Source organism: Melospiza georgiana, chromosome 9 (genome assembly GCF_028018845.1).
Source record: "Melospiza georgiana isolate bMelGeo1 chromosome 9, bMelGeo1.pri, whole genome shotgun sequence".
Taxonomy (NCBI): domain Eukaryota; kingdom Metazoa; phylum Chordata; class Aves; order Passeriformes; family Passerellidae; genus Melospiza; species Melospiza georgiana.
In genome coordinates, this window is record NC_080438.1 from 31,787,914 (window position 1) to 31,810,589 (window position 22,676).

The 22,676-nt window shown below is 38.8% G+C and overlaps 1 protein-coding gene across 2 annotated transcripts in view; it reads right to left on the reverse strand.

The window, feature by feature from the left end:
* Positions 1-309: 309 nt before the first annotated feature.
* The window catches only part of SLC44A5 (solute carrier family 44 member 5), a 67,867-nt gene continuing 45,500 nt past the window's right edge, over positions 310-22,676 (reverse strand). For both annotated transcript variants that reach the window (XM_058029971.1, XM_058029970.1), the window contains exons 10-22: positions 22,297-22,409; positions 21,737-21,868; positions 18,989-19,088; positions 15,761-15,853; positions 14,736-14,823; positions 13,774-14,036; positions 12,619-12,713; positions 12,128-12,231; positions 10,736-10,809; positions 8,805-8,875; positions 7,636-7,724; positions 6,927-7,011; positions 310-5,349 (exon numbers count right to left, since the gene is read on the reverse strand). In XM_058029971.1, coding sequence (XP_057885954.1) covers positions 5,237-5,349; positions 6,927-7,011; positions 7,636-7,724; positions 8,805-8,875; positions 10,736-10,809; positions 12,128-12,231; positions 12,619-12,713; positions 13,774-14,036; positions 14,736-14,823; positions 15,761-15,853; positions 18,989-19,088; positions 21,737-21,868; positions 22,297-22,409 — 1,420 coding nt within the window. In that variant the 3' untranslated portion in view covers positions 310-5,236. The remainder of the gene's footprint in view (positions 5,350-6,926; positions 7,012-7,635; positions 7,725-8,804; positions 8,876-10,735; positions 10,810-12,127; positions 12,232-12,618; positions 12,714-13,773; positions 14,037-14,735; positions 14,824-15,760; positions 15,854-18,988; positions 19,089-21,736; positions 21,869-22,296; positions 22,410-22,676) is intronic.

Here is a 22,676-nt window from a genome sequence, read left to right on the forward strand (position 1 = left end):
AGCAGGAGCCGCGGCCCCTCCTGGTGCCTCCTCTGCTTTGCTCCTCGCGGCAGCGGCTGCCCCGCACGGCCCCGCGCCCCAGGGCACCAACCACACCGGCGGCACCAACCGCACCCGTGCCCCGCGGCACCAACCGCACCCGCGCCCCGCACGGCCCCGCGCCAGGCGGCACCAACCGCGCCCCGCTCCGCCCCAGCGCAGCCGGAGCCGCCCCGCACCCGTCCCCGCGCCCGTCCCGTCTCCGCTCCGCCCCCGCTCCGCCCCCGCACGGCCCCGCGGACAGCCCGGCGCGGCGCAGACGCACTCCGGTTGTATCGAAATCTTTATTAGAACAATCCCCAACAACTGTGAATCAGAATTAAGCACTTCCGTTATCAAAGATACTTAAACAATAGGATTCTATTTCTGCATAGCAGAAGCAACAGGATTTAGAGCTCAAATCATCATGCTCGTGTTAATTCGGTTTTGACAAAACATTACGATCTTAAGAATCATATTAATAAAACCTACCTTTCGTTTCTTAAACCTCAAAGAGCCATTTGTATGGCTTTAAAACTCATTATTTGGGACAAATGCATGTGGACATTTTGTAGCATAGGGTAACAGACAATTTTAATACTAATAGCACTAGTATTACTTGAACATGAAGAAACACTCATTTTCAATTGTTTACAGTGCAGTACAAATTACAAATTACCCCAAAAATCATTGCCTGTATCAAAAGTTTAAAAATTTAGAACAATTTATAAAACGGTTCCAGAATAAGAAATTATCAGTCTTGAAATGGAGAAGGAACCTTATGCTTATAAACACACAAATAGATGCATTACAGTAATATATACGTAATTTTTAGCTTTACTTCTTGTGTTGTAAGTAGCAAGAGCCCAGTTCTACCCACAGTTACACAGCTACAATACACATGATCATTGTAAACAGAAAGCAGAATAGGGCCTACTCAGAAGTCCACAATATCACAAATTAAAGCTATTTTAAAAATCTACTGTATAAAAATGGAACAGTCTTGCACTGTTTTCATTTATTTGCAACACTATTGTTACATTTTCTCCTGGACCACACCATCAATTTTCATAATCTCTCAACAGCAACAGTGTGCTGCATCACACAGTACAAACACACCTGACATCCTTACTACAGTTGATTTTTTGTTAGTCAATTTGAAATAAAGTGTTGGTTTTCCTTTCTAGCCTTTTCTGTTTTGTAGTCTACACGGTATAAATGAATTTCGAAATGTAATCCAGGTAAAGTAACAGCCAGTAAGGCACTTTGTCTGCAAGGATACAGCTGTCCAGGCTGGTCAAAGGGAGACATTCTGGGTAATTCAAAACCAGTCAGTTTATTCTTCATAACCATTTCTCTGACAGCCCATTTGTGGAAGAACACTTACTGACAATTGAAGAATCAGCCTGACATTGCATCCACCAAAATATTTATCCTGTTCTACAGCAGAACATGCAATAGTGAAATATTTCATAGAATACTAACATTTAAAGGAATATTCAGCATCCTTGGATCACCCAAGAATCATCTGCTGAATACTGTTTGGAAAAAAAGTCCTCATCAGAAGAAATGATTCTATCTTCTTGTTTCTGTGTTTTGTTTCCACGGGGGTTTTTTTGTTTGTTTTGATGGTTTTGTGTGTGTGTGTGTGGTGGTTTTTTGTTGGTTTTTTTGTGGTGGTGGGGGTTTTTTTTGTGGGGTTTTTTTTTTTGTGTTTTTTTTTTTTTTTTTTTTTTTTTTTTGTTCTTACAAAATTTGAAGGCTTGACATTAAAACTTTGGTATAAAACACGTAAATGAAAGCCGTTCAGTAATATGCTTTAGGGAGATACAGTGAATCCAAACCAAACTAAACAAACATGATCACATGGATGTGATAGCAGGTGTTTTCTACTGTCTTCGTTTCTGCATTCTGCTTGTTTGTGATTTAGAGAATGTTTATTTTTCTGCTCATGTAAAAGGGTCTCTCTTCAGATCCACCTGCTTTCCACAGGTCCTGGCAGGTAGAAGGCGCCTGGCCCGACCCTGGCATGCCCTGGGCAGCTCAGGAGCTGCTGGTCTGGCCTCCCACGCCTGCATCCCTGCGCCCGCGAGCACTGACCCCGCGGCCCTGCTGCACTGGTGCCGCTGCGCCACCAGCCCTGGCGGGCTCACCTGCTGCACTGGTGCCACTGTGCCACCAGCCCTGGCGGGCTCAGCAGCAAAGCACACGGCATGTTTGACTGCGTTCCACTCTCCACAGTAAAAAAAGCAATTTTTCATTTCATATTAAAGCAAGCAACAAAGTAAAAGTCCAAATCCAAAAACGTCAATATTAGTACCTCCTCTGTGGTGTGCATCTGCAGACTCTGGCCCACAGGATTAATTAGGAACCATTATAATAAGATAGTCTTCAAATATCTTAGGCGAACCTTTCCCAAGTAAATATTTGTATTATTTTGACTAATTATTTGTAATTTATTTCTAGAAAGCCAATTTTAATATTAAATAATTTCTACTTACTGAATTTATTGATTACAAAATCTACATGGTATTGCTTCGTATTTTCACAGTTCTCACAATTACATCGTAAGAAAATGGCTTTTAAATTTTCTTCTCAAAAATGATGATCAGTTACATTCTAAATACTTTCACAAAATAGTGAGAGGAGCAAACTTATACATATATATAATTTTTACCATATATAAATAATAATACAATTTAAAACTTTCACTTTTAGAAATTCCTTTAGTAAATGCATAGGTTTGTTACAAAAGTTTTCTAATCAAATAACTGTATACTATTTCCTATTAAGTTTTATTCCTAGTAAACTCTGTGGTTACATTCATATGATAAAAAGCAAGCTATATTCAGAAATATGCTTTTTCAATTGAGCTCCCAGTAAGACACTCAAGTTGAGTAGAAATATAGATGATGTAATGCAGTTTCTTTAGCTGAAAATTAATCATTAGTATTAAAAAAAAAAAAAAAGCTTTAAAACATGGATTGTAACAAGATCAACAGCTTCTTTAATCACAGAATGGTTACACATACCCCCAAAAGTTACTGACTTCATTCTCAAAAAATATTAGAATCATGGGGAGGGTGTGTGTGTGTGTGTAATCCATACCATGCACATAATGAGAAAGGAATGATGATGATGACAATGATGAAAAACTTAATCTCTCGGGAGTCCTTTCTTTTTCCCAAAGGTGGAATTCCCAGTCCTTTCTAAAAGTCAAGTTTCCTCTAGGGTATCTCAGGAGTGGTTACCAAAATCTCAAGCTGCCTATAATCAGTAGCTATATTTGAAACCATATGCCTTTATTTTACATTACTGGAGTCCTAAACTGAACTCCTCATTTTTGCTGCAGGGAAAAGGCTCCAGCATACATTGGACCAAAGAGAAAGCTTACAAGGATACTCCCACCTGCACCTCAGGTCACTGAATTTCAAGATCGTACCATGCCCATGACTGCAAGGGTATGGATGGCAGTCACTTGTGCATCAACATGACCCCAGACCCATGGCATGAGGGACAGTATTACTGCCTTTGCAGTGATCAGAGACATCACAAACCAGAGCTGTAAGTTAGACAGCAAAATCCCATTGGGATGTAGATGGTCAGTAAACTTTCCCCAGAAACTTGCCTTCAAATCATCTCAAAAAGAATTTGCACTTCTTTTTGTGACACCAATGAACACCTAGGGTTAGAAAAGTATTTCCAGGTGCTGAACTCCTGTCACAGAACTAGCAAATGTATGGCACATGTCACTCCTGGAAAGTACTGGAATAACTTTTTCAATCCACTGGAATCCATTAAAAACAGGGGCAGGCCTCAGCATGGCTGGGTCCTTGGCTCCCCCAGGAGACTAATAAATTAAAGCCTTTTTAGCTCCATCTTGGTAGTAACAGACTTGATAAACTCTCCAGTGTTAAGACTTTTCCATCAGCAGAGCTGTTACTTAATGGCAGTGACAATTCCACTACTGGGAGGGTCACAAACCCCACCAAACGTTAATGTGCTTTCTACCAACAGGTGTATTAATGACTTTGTACTAATGACTGGGCAAATTTAACAATCAAAAAGCAAACTAAATCTTTCAGAGCATCTTTCAGTAGTTGAATAATTCATTCTGTACCACGAGAAGATTTGAGTTCAATGTCCTAGTACCTTACTGTGTGAGGCACTGGGAGCACGGAGACGTGCAGGAAGTGCAGCCCCAGCCCTCTGCACCTGCAAAGTCATTCCAATGGCTTGGAGCCCTCCTAAGCTAGGCAGAGGCAATGGAACTCCTTGTGCATGCACACAGAGTGAAGACTTTCGTTCAACGAAAAAAGGACTGCATTTAGTTTTCCTTTCCGTGAAGCTCAACCTCCCTGTAACACAGAACGCAATCAGAGACTTGTCAGGGTTAGGGGGATATTAACACATGTGCATCTCTCTTAGACATCAGCTAAAAATTATACATTCACCATCTTGTACCAGATGAAACCTCATTTGTGTAAACCACAAATCACTTCAGCTGCAGTGTGACCTTCTATCAGTTATATAATCTTTTAAGCACAACTCCCATAAAACTTCACCTCAAGCAGTATCAACTTGAGTATTTTCTGACTACCTTCTTTGGGATCTGCAGGGTACCATCATGTCTTAAAAGATGCAGTTGTGGATGTGATTAAAATATCACTACATTTTTCAGTGTAGGAAATCATTAATGCATGTATAATCACAGTTTAAATAGCTGCAAACCAGCTTGTACAAAAAAATACAATCATAGCACCATATTTACAAATTTAGTACCATCTCCTCGTTAACTGGAGTCTCAAACTATATTTTTTTATGGCTAATTAGGTTATACGTTAGTGCTTTCAAAAAATTGCCTGGATTTCTTTTACAAATATACACTTATAAGAAACATTATCAAAACTGCTGTCATCTAAGGCAGCAACTTGTATTACAAAAGTTATTAAAACATTATACACTTATAAAAGTTTCAAATTTACATTTTCCTTTTCATAGGCACTCTATAAACTAAAATGTGGCCTTGTTTTCACAGCTGTTAGTTTAAGCATTTAAACTAGTTAAATGTTACCAATGTTGCTCTTTTTTTTATATAAGCAAAAGGAAAAAAGAATCACCCATTAACCAGAAGCATCATTTACAGTTTTTACTTTTGCCTACTTTATACACGTTTTGCTTAAAAGTGACACTTTTTGATGTTGAGGTTTAGTGTTCATTATCCCGCTGCCTTCTTAGGGCTTAGTTTCTTCTTCCCTAGAATTCGGTGGAGGCTAGCTGACATGAAGTAGGGTTTTGCTGTAGATCCATCATTTCTTTCCAGGTCTTCACCTGAATTTACACAGCCAGACCAGTCAAAAAAGGAAACAGCAGTACAACCACACACACAGAGACACAAAAAGAATTGAAAAAAGGAGAGAGCAGTAGACCCAACATTAAATGAAATGTAATCAAGCTAATTAAGCTTTATTATTAAGTTGATGAATGACATTATAAAATTTCTATTTTCTTAGACCACAATAGGTTTTACATGATGCAGAGACACAAACATCTTGTCATTTTTTAATGATAGCAATATACCCCTTTTTTTCTCCAGATCTTTGGTTTGGCAGTATAGGTAGAAACTTTCAAAAACTCTCATTCCTTCACTGAACCCTGCTATTTTGGAAATCTCTTGCTAGAAAATGTGTCACAAAGACCGCCATGGAGTTAAGCACTTTCTAAAACTGGACCATTTTTCACTGCCTAAGATAAAGTTTATTTGAGAACCTGTTGCCGTGAATTAATAATATTCTATCTGATCTATTGTTCATTACTTAATGGTAGCATTGGAAGTAGAACAGAATATGAATAAGCAAGGCAGACATTACTTTTTTCCCTATAGAAAAGTAGGAGCTGAGTGTTATTAGTGCTATGTTTGCCTGTGATCATGGTTGCTTAGAACCAAAGCCCATAAAATGAGATAAATAGGATGTAGTTCTCAACTAAATACCAATTTTGAGTTTTCTAACTGATCTTATTCCTATGATTCTTTGGCAACCCGGTTTTTCAGAATCCCTGCTAACCTTAGTTTCTATGGAAGTGAGGTTAAAGTGAGTGTTTAAAGAATCAGTATTACCATGTTTACCTCACTTCAGTAATGCATAGTGTATACTTATGAAAGATGAAGCCTATGACTATTTCCGTTAGTATTATCAAATAATTTGCAAATTGCAAGAACAACCACTACCATGTAACTAACTTCTACTTGTGTCCTGCCACATGGCAACACACTTGGACCTACCAGAATGGTTTTCATTATAGAAAAATACAGCACATGGAAGGTACTACATGCTAAGGACACCTGCTTCTTATAATCATATCCTAATTCAAGAACAGCAGATTTATTTTGTAATTTTAGTATTCTCTATCTGGGCAGCCTGAACAGCAGTCCCTTTGATTGTTTGCCACTGGGAGTCCAAGAGACAGTTAGCTTCAAGTGGTATTTCACAGAATCTTTAAAGGTAATTCAGCATAATACTTTGCTCAGGGTTATTAAACTGAAAACAAAGTACCATCTATATACCAAAGAATATATTCGTTACTGTCAAGACGCTTAAGCAAATCAAAACTGTACAGGACTGACTCTTCACAAAGCACCCAGAAGCAAACTTAATGAAATTTAAGGAACATCTGAAAAACAAAACCCAGATATTTCCATAAACCATAAAGCTACCTTACACTTCCTAAAGTAATTAAATTTGAACACTAAAGCATGGAAGACCGTATCACAGAGCCAATATGAAAAGAGGCTGCTAATTTTTCATAGAGTTCACTAGTATGCCACCAGACTTCTGTGTCTGGAAGATAAGATGATTTTTTACTCCTCTTTCCATGACTTGCAGGTAATGCTGAAATGTAGTACTTACAAAAGCAGAGGAAAAGTGTGTCGACACACATTGCATAGACGCTGAAGAACCCGTGTGCAACTAAGTAGGAGCCAATGATGACCGTCTACAAAAAACAAACCACAATAAACCCCCAAATTTCTTTCAGCACCACTATGGTAGTAATAACACAAGTAGGAAGCCTAGTCTGCTATGCAAATTTAGAAGAATTTAATCTCAGCTCTGTATTTCTTCCAAAGGTTACCAGTGCTGTGGACAGGGATCACAAGTTCAAGACACAGCATCCTAACATGTAGTAGCTTCTAGTTTTCCAGCTGGAAATAGCTCCAAACTGAAATTATATCAACCTCTGAGGAGAATATATGCCAAGAATATTCCAAACTCCTTCAAGAATCACTCAGAGATGTCCTGAATTTTAAGGGGGGGCTTACAAAAGGAGAGAGAGATGCATTGCAAGTCCCTTCCATTAGAAGCCACACTGTCATCAGTGTCTTGCTGCCTGGGAAGTCTGAGGAAATGTGAAACCTAATTTTTCTGAAGATTCAGAGCCACTGCAGTGCCACTTCTGCCTGAAGGATCCCAAGGACTGGAGGGCAGCAGCTCAGTTCTCACTAGAGTGGATACTATGCCACTGAGACACTGACCAAAGAAGCTGTTACCAGACCATGCCCTGAGTAGTCTGAGTACCTCAAACTGCCCAGGCATGCAGGAAATTAAATGGTTGCCTTACCAACAATGGTACCCAGTAGTAATTTAGCATTGGCACTTCCTGTGCAAAGACTGGTATTCTCTGTGTGAAGAAAAAGAATGCAAGAACACCTGCAAGAAGCACAGGCAATTAGTTATTTCCATGCTAGTTCTAATTTCCCAGGATCTAAAGAATGGATAAGACAGAAAACAGATCCAAGGCTGGTTTCAATAAAAGTCTGTAAACAATACATTCTTCAATACCAATTATCTAACAGAAGAGATATGTAAATTAATCAATTACCATAAAGATATTAATGAGCCCAGAAAGACTGTAATGAGTTGTTTTGTTTCACTATTCTACTGAATTTAACAGCAAAATTAATAAATACTGTAATTCTACAGTGATGACAAAACACTTTATATCAGCTCTTGGTACTAGTTTTACTTTTGATTAAAATGTAATTAATTAGTTAACTTTGAAAGTACACAGAATGCAAAATATGGCTATATGTAAAATAGGTTTGTGAAACTGCTGTGACAATTTGGAAAAACCACAACGGAACACTGTCAACCTGAATTTCTGAAAGTGCTTCATTTAAAAGATAGAAAAACACTTTTCTGTCACAAAATACCATGAATAGTCTACTTGATAACTACTCTACTGAATAATCTATTTGACATCTACAGATAACAAAGAAAACCCTATAAGGATGCTACAAATACACTATTTCTTTTACTATAGCCTATAGATATAAGGGGCTCAAATTCAGCAAAGCTTCAGGTCCTGCAGACCTGTACCACCACATCTATAGGCAATTGTCTGTTACCAAGTGAATCACATTTGCAATTCTGTTCAGTTCTTATAGAAGGAGAACTGACTGTGGCTGACTTATTGGATGTGAATTTGGTTTGATGCAGCTATGATGATGTGGCTGCAGAAGTCCTTGCACCAGCCACACATTCAAAAGCTGTAAAAGCAATTATGGAAAAGACACTGTCAAGGCAAACCAAGTGCTGGGCAGGGGGGAGAAAGGGAAAAAATTGGTTTTAGATCAATCTAGCAAATCCTAGAAACACAAAAACAGATTTCCAAATAGTTAGACAAATGAGAACCTCCAGCTGCTAACTAAGCATATATGAATATGGCAGGCATACTTGTGGGTACCAGAAAATAAAGCATACCATTTAGAAAACAAACAAGCAGCTTACCTACACCACCAGCAACAAGGATTTTCCCCAGAAATAGAAGGAAGTCTGTAACTTTGTCCAAAACTGCAACCCTGTTTAGCAAAGGACAAATGAGACATAATCGTCACAACCAGACATTTGTATTCTTTCTCCTTAAATCTATGGATAATTGCAAAACATGACAAGAAGCTGTCTTCTGCTGGTTTTACAGGCTGACAACACAGCACCACAGACAGGCAGTGCTGAGATGGGTACTGCTACAGCATCATCTCAGGAGGCAAAAAAGCACTGAGCCTTTGTTGGGCAAGGCCTTAATGTAGCAATGCTGCTACAGGACTGACATGGAGACTATTTATTCCTCAAGTTGGTTTAAAAAAAATCAAACAACCCAAAATTCAAAATATTTTTATTTCAGCTTTTCTTCTAGGGGCACAGATCAGCCAGGCAAGAATAGGAGAAGTACAGATCAAAACAAAAAGCCGTATTTATGTAGATTGCTGGTAGGCCACCTTTTCACTTAGTCCTATCAGGCCATCTTTCATGAACTCATACTATGCCAAATCTACTATTCTAAGACATCATGGTACAACATGAAAGGCAGGAAGGTTCAGAGCAGGAAGATAATCACAGATGAACAAAGGCAGACAGAAAAGCTGATAATAAATCTGCAGCTCTCATTGAAGCACAGCAGGGAGTTTCCATTCAATGTTCTGCCAGCCTGTCTTATCATAAACTGTAGATAAATAATGGGATGAAAAATTAACTTTGTATCTTCAACCTCTTGACAGCACAGAAGGACCATATTACCACGATGGATGTGGCAATACACAGAACTGACTACTGCGAAAAATGAATGTTAAGAACTACTAAAGAGACAAATCATCATTAACCAGTCAGAATTCAGATTTAGCAAAATGCACAAGATAAAAACATCTTTATTTGAAACAACAGAATTATATGTCTATCTCTTCACTATTGCTCTTATTAAGAGCAAAACCATAAAGGGCAGAGAAGTGATATTCTGTAAGGAAATGAAGGCAGCTGCTCTCCTATTGCACAGGCATTACCCAGTATGGACATCACTGTCCTGATATTAGTACAGGGTAACACAGTGAAGATATTCCATCTCCCAGCTCCAGTCCTTTTCTCTTCTTACTTAAGTGCCATTTCCACTTTCGTCTTTCAGCCCTTGCCTCCATTTCTCTCCTCATCCAGTCCTTCTCTTAATGCTTTTAAACCACCTAACCAGTTTTACTGAGTCTCTTGCTTGGTAATGAGATTGTGTTGTATTGCATCAATATGGCCTGCTCCTAAGTTATTCTCCCATTACGTTTTGATCTTACATTAGCAAAGGAGGAGCTAGAAGCAAAGAAGGAAAGTACTGATGAGAACAGGGAGTTTGGCAACACACTCAGTAGTGGAAAAAAGGGCCAGGAAATTTCTAAGCATCAGAGGACATCTGGTTATGTTAAAGACAATCTTTTTGAAAGGAAAGTATTCTGTGTTCTTTACTTCCACTCTCCAACACCTCATAAGATTTCTGAATGAATCTGAAGACTTTGGTTTTTTTTCCTTTCCCTTTCTCAGACCAAGTGGACCAAAGCTTAAAAAACAAACATATGACAGATGATGAGCACCCCATTCCCATCTATCTGCAGATCTCCTCTCAGAGGCTCCACTTGTTTCTTGGAGGCATTATTACAATGTACTGGGTACTTAGGAATTTAAGGGACCAATCACAACAAAACAATGAGAGTCCATCAGCTCTGCATAGGTTACTACACTGGCCAGCCAGCTGTTATTCATGGAGCGTAAGAAATGAGGGCCACATTTGAGGACAGAAGCGGCACTCAGTATTTGGAGAAGATATGGGAAAGGAAAGAAGTGTGCCCACAGAGTGCAATAGTAGGAACTCCTGACATTTCCAAGAAGGGAAAGAGACAGTCCCTTACCTCACCACGTTCCGCATGAGCAAAAAGAATGCTTCCTTTGCTGAGGTGCAGAAGTTTTTACCATATATGGCAATCTGTAAAATAACAGTGGCTGTTAAGTAATTTAAATAATTAGGGTACGTTCTCATATGCCAGGATCCATCTGCATGTAATGCATAGTTCTCCCTAATTTGTGGCCTTGAAACTCACATGAACATAAAACACTTTCCTCAGTCACCTGCTACTTCTCAATGTTTCCCATCAGGCTGGGACAGAATATTATCCATCTTTCCCCTTCAAATCACCTGACAATGAGCATGCTACCCCTTGTGACCTCACAGGTACCAGACTAAGTACTTACTTTGCTAAGCAGAGCAAAAAAGGTACTTGTCAAGGCATTCTTCTCCCTTTGCTGGTTACCTAAACTAGATTTATAGTCAGTGGAAAAGAATAGGCACTTGGAGAGCTGAAGTGAGCCCAAGTGAGATAACTACCCCTGTAGTTATCTCCTTGGACCTGATGCTGCTTTCCCGGAAGAAGAAATCTGCATAAAATAAAGCAGCAAAAGCTATTCAGGAACAAAACTGTTTCTTCCTGGAATAGTGTTCACCAGGGTAAGACATACCAGAACAGCTCTCAGCTCAGACAGTTTATGAACTGTAAAGAAGATTGTCAAAAACACTTCCTCTTCAAGATGGCAAAAATTTGTAATATCAATTGCATCAACACAGGTTGTAATGGACCCACTACAGCCACCTCCTCTGAGACGAGAAGTCTGTGACTGTACCATTCAAACACCAAAATTGCTTACAATTGGAAAAACCACAACATCTTCACATCAATTAACATACACAGATTTCAGCCTAGAATGTTCCAGCCAGAACATCCTAGGCTGAAATCTGTGTATGTTAATTTATGTGAAGATTTCAAACATCTCTTATCTGGAAGCTAAGAAGGCTTATTTGAGAGAAATATCACTGCTTCTGCTAGTAGAATTTGTGCTTCTAACTTCCAGGTGGAAATATACAATCATCACATGCCTTATGACCTCCTTATTCAACTATCACCTCCAAACAGAAATGTCATCAACATGCAATATGAAATAAGCTAATATTCCTGTTGAAATCGGGGTATCCATTATTGAATTACAGGGCAGTTAACCAGTTATTCCATCCTTTCCCACTTATTTTGTGGGGGGAGGATGATGGACAAAGACAGGGAAAAAAAGAGGTTGAAATTAGAAGGAAAAAAAATCGTACTTTTTCATAGTAGAACCACACACATGTACTGAAAACTCCCATAAATCCCATCATCAGCAGATTTAAGTATACTGCTGGCTTTTGATGAACTAGTAGTGTCTAGGATATTTTAATGTTCTAGACAGGGGAGACAACATGCAGACATGGGACATACCATGATGTAGGCATTTCTGTTTATAAATTTTAAGAATTTTTCCAAACACCAGAAACAGCACTTGAGGCAGCAGAGTAGGAATCTAGTGAAGGAGTTCTGAGTACCTGAAAAGAGCAGGAGAGAGTACATCATACATAGAACTCATTAATAATCTTCAGAATGTAGAAAGCTATTCAGAAGAAGACTTTGAATTGTGACATTATATTTTTATTTCTTGGTATAAAATAAAAATATATTGAGAGTTCTCTCTCTCAACCAAATTGAACTCACTAGCGTTCAATTAGATCAGACTCATATCCCATCTGAACTTTGCATTAGGTTCCCAAGAACATAGACTCAGCTTGAGTAAATGAACACAAATTTACTGGCTTCCAAAGAAACTACAATGGATAATGTGGAATTAGTCTCTTTTCCTTGCTAAAAAACAGCTTGGAAGGAAGTAATATAGCAAGGAAGGTCTTAACAACCTAGGGCAGATTAATAAATCTCACCTTTCAGTTTGTGATCCAGGTATTCCAGTATTACTCTAATAAGCTGGACAATTGCAAGAATTAAGGCTCCAAATGCCAGCGAACCTGTATGGTATCTAAAAACAAAATATTTGACTGTTATGTCACATATGTGCCTATGTACATGGATATATGTATGCATATATGCATGTATTTACAAATAAAATCAGAAGTGAAGGAAGGTCCTTTAGTGGGAATTACACAAAACGAATGGACCCTTACCCCGATCCACCACAGAGGAACAGGATGAAGCCACTGACGCTGCTGGTGTTTGTGAGTGTCTGTCTCTCAATCTGTGTACATATACATGTTGTGTACATGTATTTCGTGTGTGTGTCTACCGGGAGTACCTGCTCAGCATTACAATTGGGTGGATCTAGGGGCAGGGAGCTGCAGCAGCCTTGGTGCTGTAGGGCTACAGGATGCAGTCTTCACCTAATAACTACATCTTCCCAATTGTGTTGGTTGGATGGACTAGTTTTATTCATAGTAGCTTGTGCTATGCTTCGTTTAGGATTTCTGATCAGAACAATTATGATAACACACCCATGTTTTAGCCAGTGTTGAGCAGCACTTGCACAGCACCAAGAACTGCTCTGCTCCTCACCCTGCCCCACTGATAAGCAGGTTGGGGGTACATGAGGAGCTGGGAGGGAACATGGCCAGGACAGCGGATGCCAAATGACCCCAGGGATACTTCATACCATACTGTGCTGTGCCAGGCAGTAACAGCTGGTGGAAGGAGGGGTAAGAGGGGAGCATTTCAAGTTACAGAGTTTGTTGTTCCAAAACACTGCTACACATGAAGAAGCCCTGATGTACTGGGGATGTGCCTGCCAGTGGGAAATGGGGAATGAACTCCTTGCTTTGCTTTGCTTGTGCATGTAGCTTTCTTTTGCCTATTAAACTGTCTTCATCTCAACCCATGTGCTTTCTCATTTTCACCCTTCAGATTCTCTCCCCCATCCCACTGTGGGGGAACACGCAGGCAGCTGTGGGGGGCTTGACTGCCACTGAGATTAAACCATAATGCTGACTAATCATTTTCTTATGATATTCTAAGATTGGCTTCCCTAGATGGAAAAAGAGCATTTGTCCAATACATGACAAGGCTCGCTTCCAGCTCCACAGTCTTACCGTATTGCTCGTCCAAATGAAGAGAAGAGTGGCCACAGTGGAATATCAGCTGGTTTTCTGTAAGCCCAGTAATAAGAGGCAAAGGCACCAGCAAGGGTACACTGACCCAGTGCAATTGCAAAGTTCACCAGCCAGAGAAAGACAAAGGCATTGGCTAACTGGAAGATGAAGATGTACTTATGGTACAGGCTTTCTCCTCCATAAAAAGCAAAAGTACACTGAGCACCTGGGCACAATTTAGTCACATTGGTTGTGTTAAAAGTCTAAATAGAAAGAAAAATGAACAATCATAAGTAATGAATTCTATATACATAGTGTCTGAAGTTTAGCAGGTTAATACAAATAACATAACTCTGCTTGATGTTCCATTATGTCATTCAAAACTGCAACACTACGTAACCTGTTTACATATTTAAGGATTCATATCAAGGATTTATGCTAGTTTTTAAAGAATCCTTAAATTCAAACCCAGAGCCAAGTAAAAAAAAATTACTTTGAAGGCAAATTTATTTTGAAAAATTTAATTTGAAAGCAAAATTAAAAAAAAAACAAGACAAATATTTTTGGAGCTTCATAAAGGTAATTACTGTGCCAGAAGAAACTTCTGCTTCAAATCGTGGCTAGTCCCTGAGCAACTTTGAGCTGCAGCTTTCAACATTTACCACTGCCTTTGGAAGACCTCACAAATTCAAGAGCATCTTTCCTATAAAATTTTATTTTTGTCTCTTCCTTTCTCACTCTGTAAATTGGAATGCTAACATTTACAAGACAGTTTAGCAGAAAAACCAGTTTATGTCTGTAAAATAAAGAAGTGTTACCTGAACATCAGGCAATATTTTCAGATTTAACATGGGGACTCATTACTTAAAACACGCACATTTTTTACTAGAAGTGCATTCAATAGTGATTAAGAAATGCAGTCAGTATAGCTTTCCCTATAGGTAAATATTTGTTACACTTACCTCTGGGTCACAAGTCAGGTTTGCATACTTGCACAGTGTTTGATTAGCCATTACTTTATACACAGGTTCTCCGGATGTGGCCAGAAAACTGAATGAAATATTTTAAGGAGGAATCACAGAACTGTGGTTTCTGAGCAACTTAGGATTCTGCAGTGGGTAACCACTAGCTCCAAAGAAGTTGTATATATAACAGAAAAACTGCTCTTGCTCGGCAGAGATAGAGCTGAAGGGTTGACAGACAAGACCAAGCACTCTCATTACTTAAAGGACTACTGCAAACTCATCCCTGGAGCTGTAATAACCCCTGACCAGAATGGGCAGGGCACATAACATTGAAAACCATCCCCATCTCTCCTCCATATCTATCTTTGACAAAGCAGATTATACAGTAGTTCTTGTATTTTGGCAGAAGTAGATACAGAGCATAAGGATGAATTAACACTGCCCTGATCAGCAACAACTGACACTCTTTGAATATGAAATAACAGCTGCTTTTTAATCAGCAGTTTTCCCCTTTTTTAATACTTACCAAACCCTTGTTGTTGAGGAACAAACAGTGATTGCTGTTAGGCAATTCAGAGGAGATAGTTCACTGTATATTCACTCTCTCCTTTCTCAAATTCTTCTGAACAAAACACATACATAACCCGTTCCACCTCCAGTTAACTAAGAAACCATTAACATCAGGCCTATGGAGCACACAGCACATTGAAGACCATATTCACTCTTCACTGAGGGCCCATTTCACCCCCAAGAGTCAATCTTATGCAGTACACAAGGCTTTGTACAGCCCTCCTGCCTTGGCCTGATTTTTAGTCCAGATTTTTTTTTAATCTAATAAAATCACTGTCTGGTTTGTGCATCACATGTAGATATGCAGTGCAGAAGACTGCATCAGAAGAGTAAGTGCTAAGTGACCAAATAGTCCTCTTAATATTGGTTTAATTAACGTGAAATAGCAGAAAATTATCTAGTTTTGCAGACCAGAAAACTTGCTCCAGATAGGTACACAGACAGAAGGATACACAGCTGTCACAGCCCAGTAGGAAATACAAATTGCAATGAGTAAGAAGGTGACAATTGGGTAGAACAGTGTAGACATTATATAGCCAATTGCCCTATAAAAGAAACAAAATATATCAATAAGCTGTAACAATTCCAGAAACTAGCTTTTTATCAGTCATCTTCTAGCAATTTTAGTTTCAGAACCTTGTTGACACTCATAGCATAAGCTAGTACTGGGATCTCAGAATACTGCAGGAATTTTTTTTCTTATGTATTCAAGCCTCGACTTTGTCATTTCTACCACTCCACTTTTATCAATGGTACTAGAGTGAACTTTTTCCATTTGCTATGTTCCAGCTTATCTTCTACTTTCTCCTTCTTCATGATTTCTTCAGAGACCTATCTCTTTCCAAGGCCATTAAGTGATTTCCATGACATCTTCTTGCCAGCTGCTGCAGACCCTTTATGTCCTAATTCCCACTCTGCTCATCCTGTGTTCTTCCTTCACTCCTACAGAACTGAAACGACCTTATTCTATTTTGTATTTGACAACTCTGTTCCCAGCAACTTTCCTGCCTTAAGTGCTAGCTAGGTAGGGGCAGAGACAGTCAACTTGTCTTTGCAATGCCTGGACAGACTGCACCTTCCTGCACTTGTGTGCCTTTCCTTGCACATGCTGTACATAAGTGGTGCTCACCTATGATTAATGGAAGGCAAAATTAATAATTGCCTCTTTCTGTTGACAGCTTAGACAGCTTCTTTTAATATCAAGGTATATGTAGCCTGATATTCTACTGCTAATTCCTGTGGCTAGAATGTGACTAGTGGCAGGAACTTGACCATGCTAGTTCCCACTCTGCCAGGGACTCATTCTCTGGAAGTGGGAGTTGACACCAGCCCTCTTGGTAAACCTGCTGCTATCCCAGAAGTGAACATCTCCAACTGGGTATCTCACTGGATGTAAATTCAGAAAGCATGTGCTTTGTTTACTTAAACTTACAGGCTGGCTCTCTTTATCACAAGCCTTTTTGTCTAGTACTATTTCTTACAGTATTTCTTCTATAACTTAGGGCATCTCTGATGTCATTTGTTTTATAGGATGCAGTTTCCAGACAGCAAAAGGAGAAAAATTTACTCAGCTTCTAAAGGTAAAGTAGTAAATGCTGGGGGAAATTCAAGGAAACCGTCATGTCCAATCCAGAGGTTTTGAGCCAAACATCAGTTGCTGTCTGAGCACAGAGACAAAAAAGTCTATTACAAGTCACACAGGAGGACACAGACTTATGCTGTTTGAGAAATAATCACAACAAATTGGCTGTGTTCAGCAGTTATTGGCAAGCCTCTTAGTATTACAATAGGACATGAAATAAAACAACACGCACGCTGGAACCTCCAAGGTAAAAAAAAGGGAAGTTTATTTCTCGACCTTGATATATATAGAATTGGAAAAGTGATCCTGGATTGGAGGATGAAATTGCCACCTCTTCAATGACACTGGTCAAATCAACAGTCCATGAAATTTCTCCTCCTCCAGAAAGGAAGGCAAAAACAATCATTATTTACATAAAGTGCATGAGAACTCCATTACAAAAATGTAAACATCAAAAGGCTTAGAAGAACTTAGAAAAACAGGGCGACTTAGTTACCATTAAGTTAGTTACCATTAAGACTATGCCCTATTATTCCAAAACACTGATTAACAACTCTTGTTTCTAACTATGGATTTCAAGTCAATTACTGGCATTATAACTAATATTTTTGAAAATGTAGCTAAAATGTATTGAAAAACATAATTTGATTTCCAATCATTAGCACCTTATTTTTTATCTTCCTAAATATATGACCTGGTCTGTTAGGTTTACAGTAATTACATACAGTGTTTCATCTCATCCATTATGCATGAAAGCTAGAAGTTCACCTTCAAGTAACCTTTCCATGCTGCTGGAAAACTACAGAATGTTATTACTAATCAGCAAGAAGTTTATGAACTTTGTAAAATCCTTCCACCTGTCAAGGTTGTGAACAAAGGTTTTGAAGAATGTTAAAAGTGTTCCTGGATTTTAATGAATGAGTAATTAATTAAAGAGTATAATTTAGTGCTGCCTAAATTAATTGCTATGTTCTAATTGCACAGTAGCATAAGACAGGAAACAGATACCTGGCTAAATGCAGAACTTCAGTATTTCTTAATTCCATGACAAAAATCCCAAATTGTGATTCCTGGGAACCACAGAGGCAATAAAGATGGCAGAAAACCACAAGCAAGTGCTCATAGATAAGCTTAGAGCTAACGCTATGTGCTCTGAGAACACAGGCTTGCTTTATGGACCTATGAGACCATAGCCTATTTGCAGTGAAATCCAAGTGACATTTTAAGTCAGTCAATTTTAAGTCCATTTATCCTTTGTAATAATCTCAATTAAAAAAATCCAAACTCCAAACCAAACCAAAAACAAACAAAAAAACCAAACCAAACAAAGGAAAAAAAAACCAACAAAAAACCCAAACAAAACAAAAAAACCCCACTAAATGTTCTGTGTAAAACTGCTTAAAATAGGAACCACTGTGAACAAAGCCTATGCAGACTTCAGGAAACACACAACAAAGAGGTCCCTTTAGCCCAGAACTCCCATATCCTGGTTTGCCTTCTTCTTTACTCAGAACTAAGAAGACATATCTTAGACCACATCCTCTTACAATGTCTGGTCACAGAAATTTCTTTTTCTCTCTGCAGATTTATGCCTGTCCACACAGAAGTTCGACTGGACCCAGTAGAATCTCCTGGTCTTTTCTTAAATAGAAGCCAAAGCCAAAACAACACTAATCCTCTACCACTAGTATAAGACTCAAGGAACAATCCAATGACAGAGAAAAGTTGGCACCTACAGGTCCCAGCCTCCTATAAACAGTATACCACACTTAGATTTTCTGCTGAGACACCTTCTTTGCACTAAGCATATGTGGTAACATTAAGAATGTATGAATTCTTAAGGCAAGAAGCAGAAAGATAAGAAATACCTTACTTTAAAAGAGAAAGCTCTATTAAGCACGACCTCATTAAAAGGTAACTGATATTCCTTGAACGCCTCCTGTGAATTCCTTGTTGAACCTGCTTCATGCAGCAAATGCAGTGTGGTATTTTAAACCCCAATTTTCTGCCCTTGGTAATGCAAGATAGAGTTCTAGAAGAGTGTACTCTAGAGATCATTCAATAAAATTCAGCATATATTAAAATCAGACAAACATACCTACTACCTTCCTTCAACAGTGCAATAGCAATCCGAATCCGATTTCTTAGGAAGATCAGCATCAGTATGATTATGACTTCAACACCACAAAGTATGATCACTGTAAACAAGCAAATAAAGAAATTAGATTTATCAAGAACAAAACCAATATGCTGCTTCTGTAATTTTTTCCTTGTAATATGAACTATTGTTCATGAATAAAATTCTGTGCCTGAGCAGTTCTTTCTACAACTGCACCTGCCAAACTTCAATCCCATTTCATAGGTTTTGAAGTCCCATTGAAAAAAAATTCTATTTGCAGTGAGTTAGTCAGAGTGTGTATGACCCTGATATTTATGTTTTTAACAGAAAAATGGAACATCTAATTCTCAGAAAAATATTAACTTCAATGTGACTGCAGTATCTAGCCTTAGATACAATTCATCCTTTACAAATTATACTTCCCATAAACAAGAAATTTGCTCATAATACAAGCATTTGTTCATGCTATACTGTTGCTCATTTATAGTATTTAGATAATAAAAAATAGGAGATGAAGAGTCAAGTTTTTCATGGAGAGTGCATTTTTCTGATCTACATTGTTCTAAAATGTAGATGTACTAAAATCAAAAGGTTTGTTTGAGTATTACCCTGGCATGAGCTCCTTTCACCTCATTTAAGTTAAAAAAAAAAAAAAGAGACTAAGATAGGACCATCCTGGTCCAATTACTTTCACCTTCCAGTTGCATTGCTGGAATCATGCTCTGATATTAGAGAGCTGAGAGCTCTTAACTATAAGCAGCATTTGAATCATAACTCTGATTTCAGTAGAGTCTGCTTCTGCCCGCTTTCTATTCGTGTTGGTTCAAAACCTACTTCTGCAGTAGAAATAAGAAAAATCTGGGAACTTCACCTAGAGAAGACTGAGTCTTTAATGCCTGAAGCACACATCCTCCAACTCTGAGTCATATCCATTTACTTTTGGTGCTTCAGATCATTAGACAACACCTAAACCAGCCCAGTAGGGGCAGATTATTGTATGCAGCAGGACCTGTGTCCTCCAGCTGAGACCAAGAAGTTCTGTGGAGGGAGAGGAAGACAAAAGGGACAGTATACCCTTAAGTATCTAAAAACTTATATGAAGGTTTGCAAAGGAAGATGAGATTTGGCTTTAGGTCCCACAGCTTAGATAGAGTCTCAGAATATCAGACCCAATAGTCACAGATGATGTTGAATTGCAATCCCAAGTATTACCCCTGGCAACAGAATAGCAGGTGCCATTCCCCCATGAAGGAATATAAAAACAGGTTTCTTTGAAGTTGGTCTCATTCCAATTTGTCTCTGTTAGATTAATGTACTTGTCCAAAACACTGTGAAAAAGGCAAGCATTGTCAGTACATGATGAGTTCTAGACTAGGACTCTGACTATGTTTTCTTCAAGGATATGTAATTATTTACTTTGCTAAGTGATTTTGGAAAGCAATTTAATTCCTGTGTACCGTAATTTACTCTTGTGAAAGTGACACTAAACTCTAGGTAAACTATACACGGGCTGCTAAGAATCAGGCAGGGGAAGAGCCTGAAGAGTTACAGGGGAAAAAATGCATAATGAAGTCCTAATATTGTCTACGGAGAGCACACTAAAAAGCTCTGCCTCAACAATATATATAGAAGATGTCTCATAAGTTCAATGATCCAACACAGAAGTAAATGAAGACATAAATAAGAGATAGGAGATTTAAGCAGTAAGCTACTGCTCTATTAATTTAGCTACCAATAGGGAGAGGCAGTGTTTTTGGTTATGATCCATTCATCATCAGTTACAAGTCTGTGTGTCTTCGAACAGAGCAGTAACAGGAGTGCAAGCAATATTCAACAGTTATTCCTTCCCTCTTCTGCTCTTCCTTTCTTATGGGGGAACGCATGTATGCTGCAGGTTGTCTTGTTCCAGTAGGATTTTGTTTAAAATGGTTTATTTCACAGTCTTAGATCAGACAACAAGAAAATTCAGTGACCTAAGTGTAAACTGACAGGAGACCTCATTGTGGTCCTCAACATCCTCACAAGGGCAACCAGAAGGGCAGGTACCGACCTCTTCATTCTCATGGCCAGTGACATGACTCCAGGGAACAGCTGGAGCTGGGTCGGGGGATTTGGGTGGGAGATCAGGAAAAGGTTCTTCCCCAAGAGTCAGGCACTGAACAGACTGCCCAGAGAATGGTCATGGCCCCAAGGCTGCCAGAGCCCAAGGAACATTTGGACAATAGTCTCAGGCACAGGGTGGGATTGTTGGAGTGTCCTGTGCAGGGCCAGGAGCTGGACTTGATCATGCTGATGGGCCCCTTCCAACTTGGCACATTTTATGATTCTAAGACACAAAACAAGTGTAGTTATTGATGTGACTTATTAATCTCATTTCTGGGGCTCTCAAGGAGGGAGAAAAAATAATCTGAGAGAGAAAAGTACACTTCCTTGCACAACTTCATCGTGATGAACTTAATTACTGCCTTCTGCTTTCCCCATGGTGAAGACTGAACACACAGGAAATAGAATGCTCTTATCACTAGTGTGATTGCATTATCTCCCCTTACAAATATACGAGTCTCTTTTGAAAAAGCATATTTTTACACAATACAGAGAAAGGGAATTCTGCTTTCTCCTCTGAGCAACATGTGTAGAGGAGATTTAACAAGGCAGAAAGTGAATTAAGACACTGACTGATTTTCCTGAATATCCATTAGCAGATACCAAATGTAAAAGGGCACTTACTAAATGCTAACCATGTTTGCCTCAGTTGCAGGTACACTTTGAAGTCTGTCTGGAATCCAATATCATAAACAGTGAGGTCAGATCCAGGTATTCCTTTAAGATGATCATACTCCCAGTAACAATGCCAGATGCCTTTTAAAAAACAATCAATAAAATAGGAGTGTGTATGAAGAGCGCAAAGATGCAAATTAAAAAAAAAATATCTTACAAGCCAAATGTTTTGCTTTTGTATAAGCCTGTCAGGTCAGCAAAGCCCAAAAATGTATCACTGTGAGACTAGCCAATTATGATATCATATATATGGGAAAGAAATATCAGTACAAGTGATTACAGACTAAGCATACTGTGCATAGGTAATGCAGGTTACTACATCTGCTGCTAAGTATCAGCACAGCTGGATTCTTACTGCGTTGTGCTGCCATTTATGTCCTTCTCACTTACTTGTGTCTAAAACTAGGCATTAATTTACCCAATTGTACCATTTAATTGAGTTAACTACTGATTTTCCAGACTTAAGCAGTAAGAAAAAATAGTCTCAGAGGCTAGAAAATTACACCTACCATAACCTATAATTCCAATCACACCAAAGATGAAAATCCAGAAGAGAACCCCAGCTGTGAACCTCAATAACACAAGGAACAGCAGACTCAACATCATTGCAATGAACAGTCCACTAGAAAGTGAATAAACAGAAACACAGAGAAAATGAGTGTAAGAATCTATTCACATTCTTGCATTCCTGTTACTTCAAATGAGGGTCACTTCATCTCATATAATAGCATGATTTGTAAAAAAGTATTAAAAAATCTTCATTATGAAATACATTCTCATGGCTGTTATCTGCCATTACAAACAGCTTATATATGATGATCTCATATATGTGTACTAGGTTCTCAGGCTGGTTGAATGGGATTAATAGAATGCCTTTTTTGTCACTTAC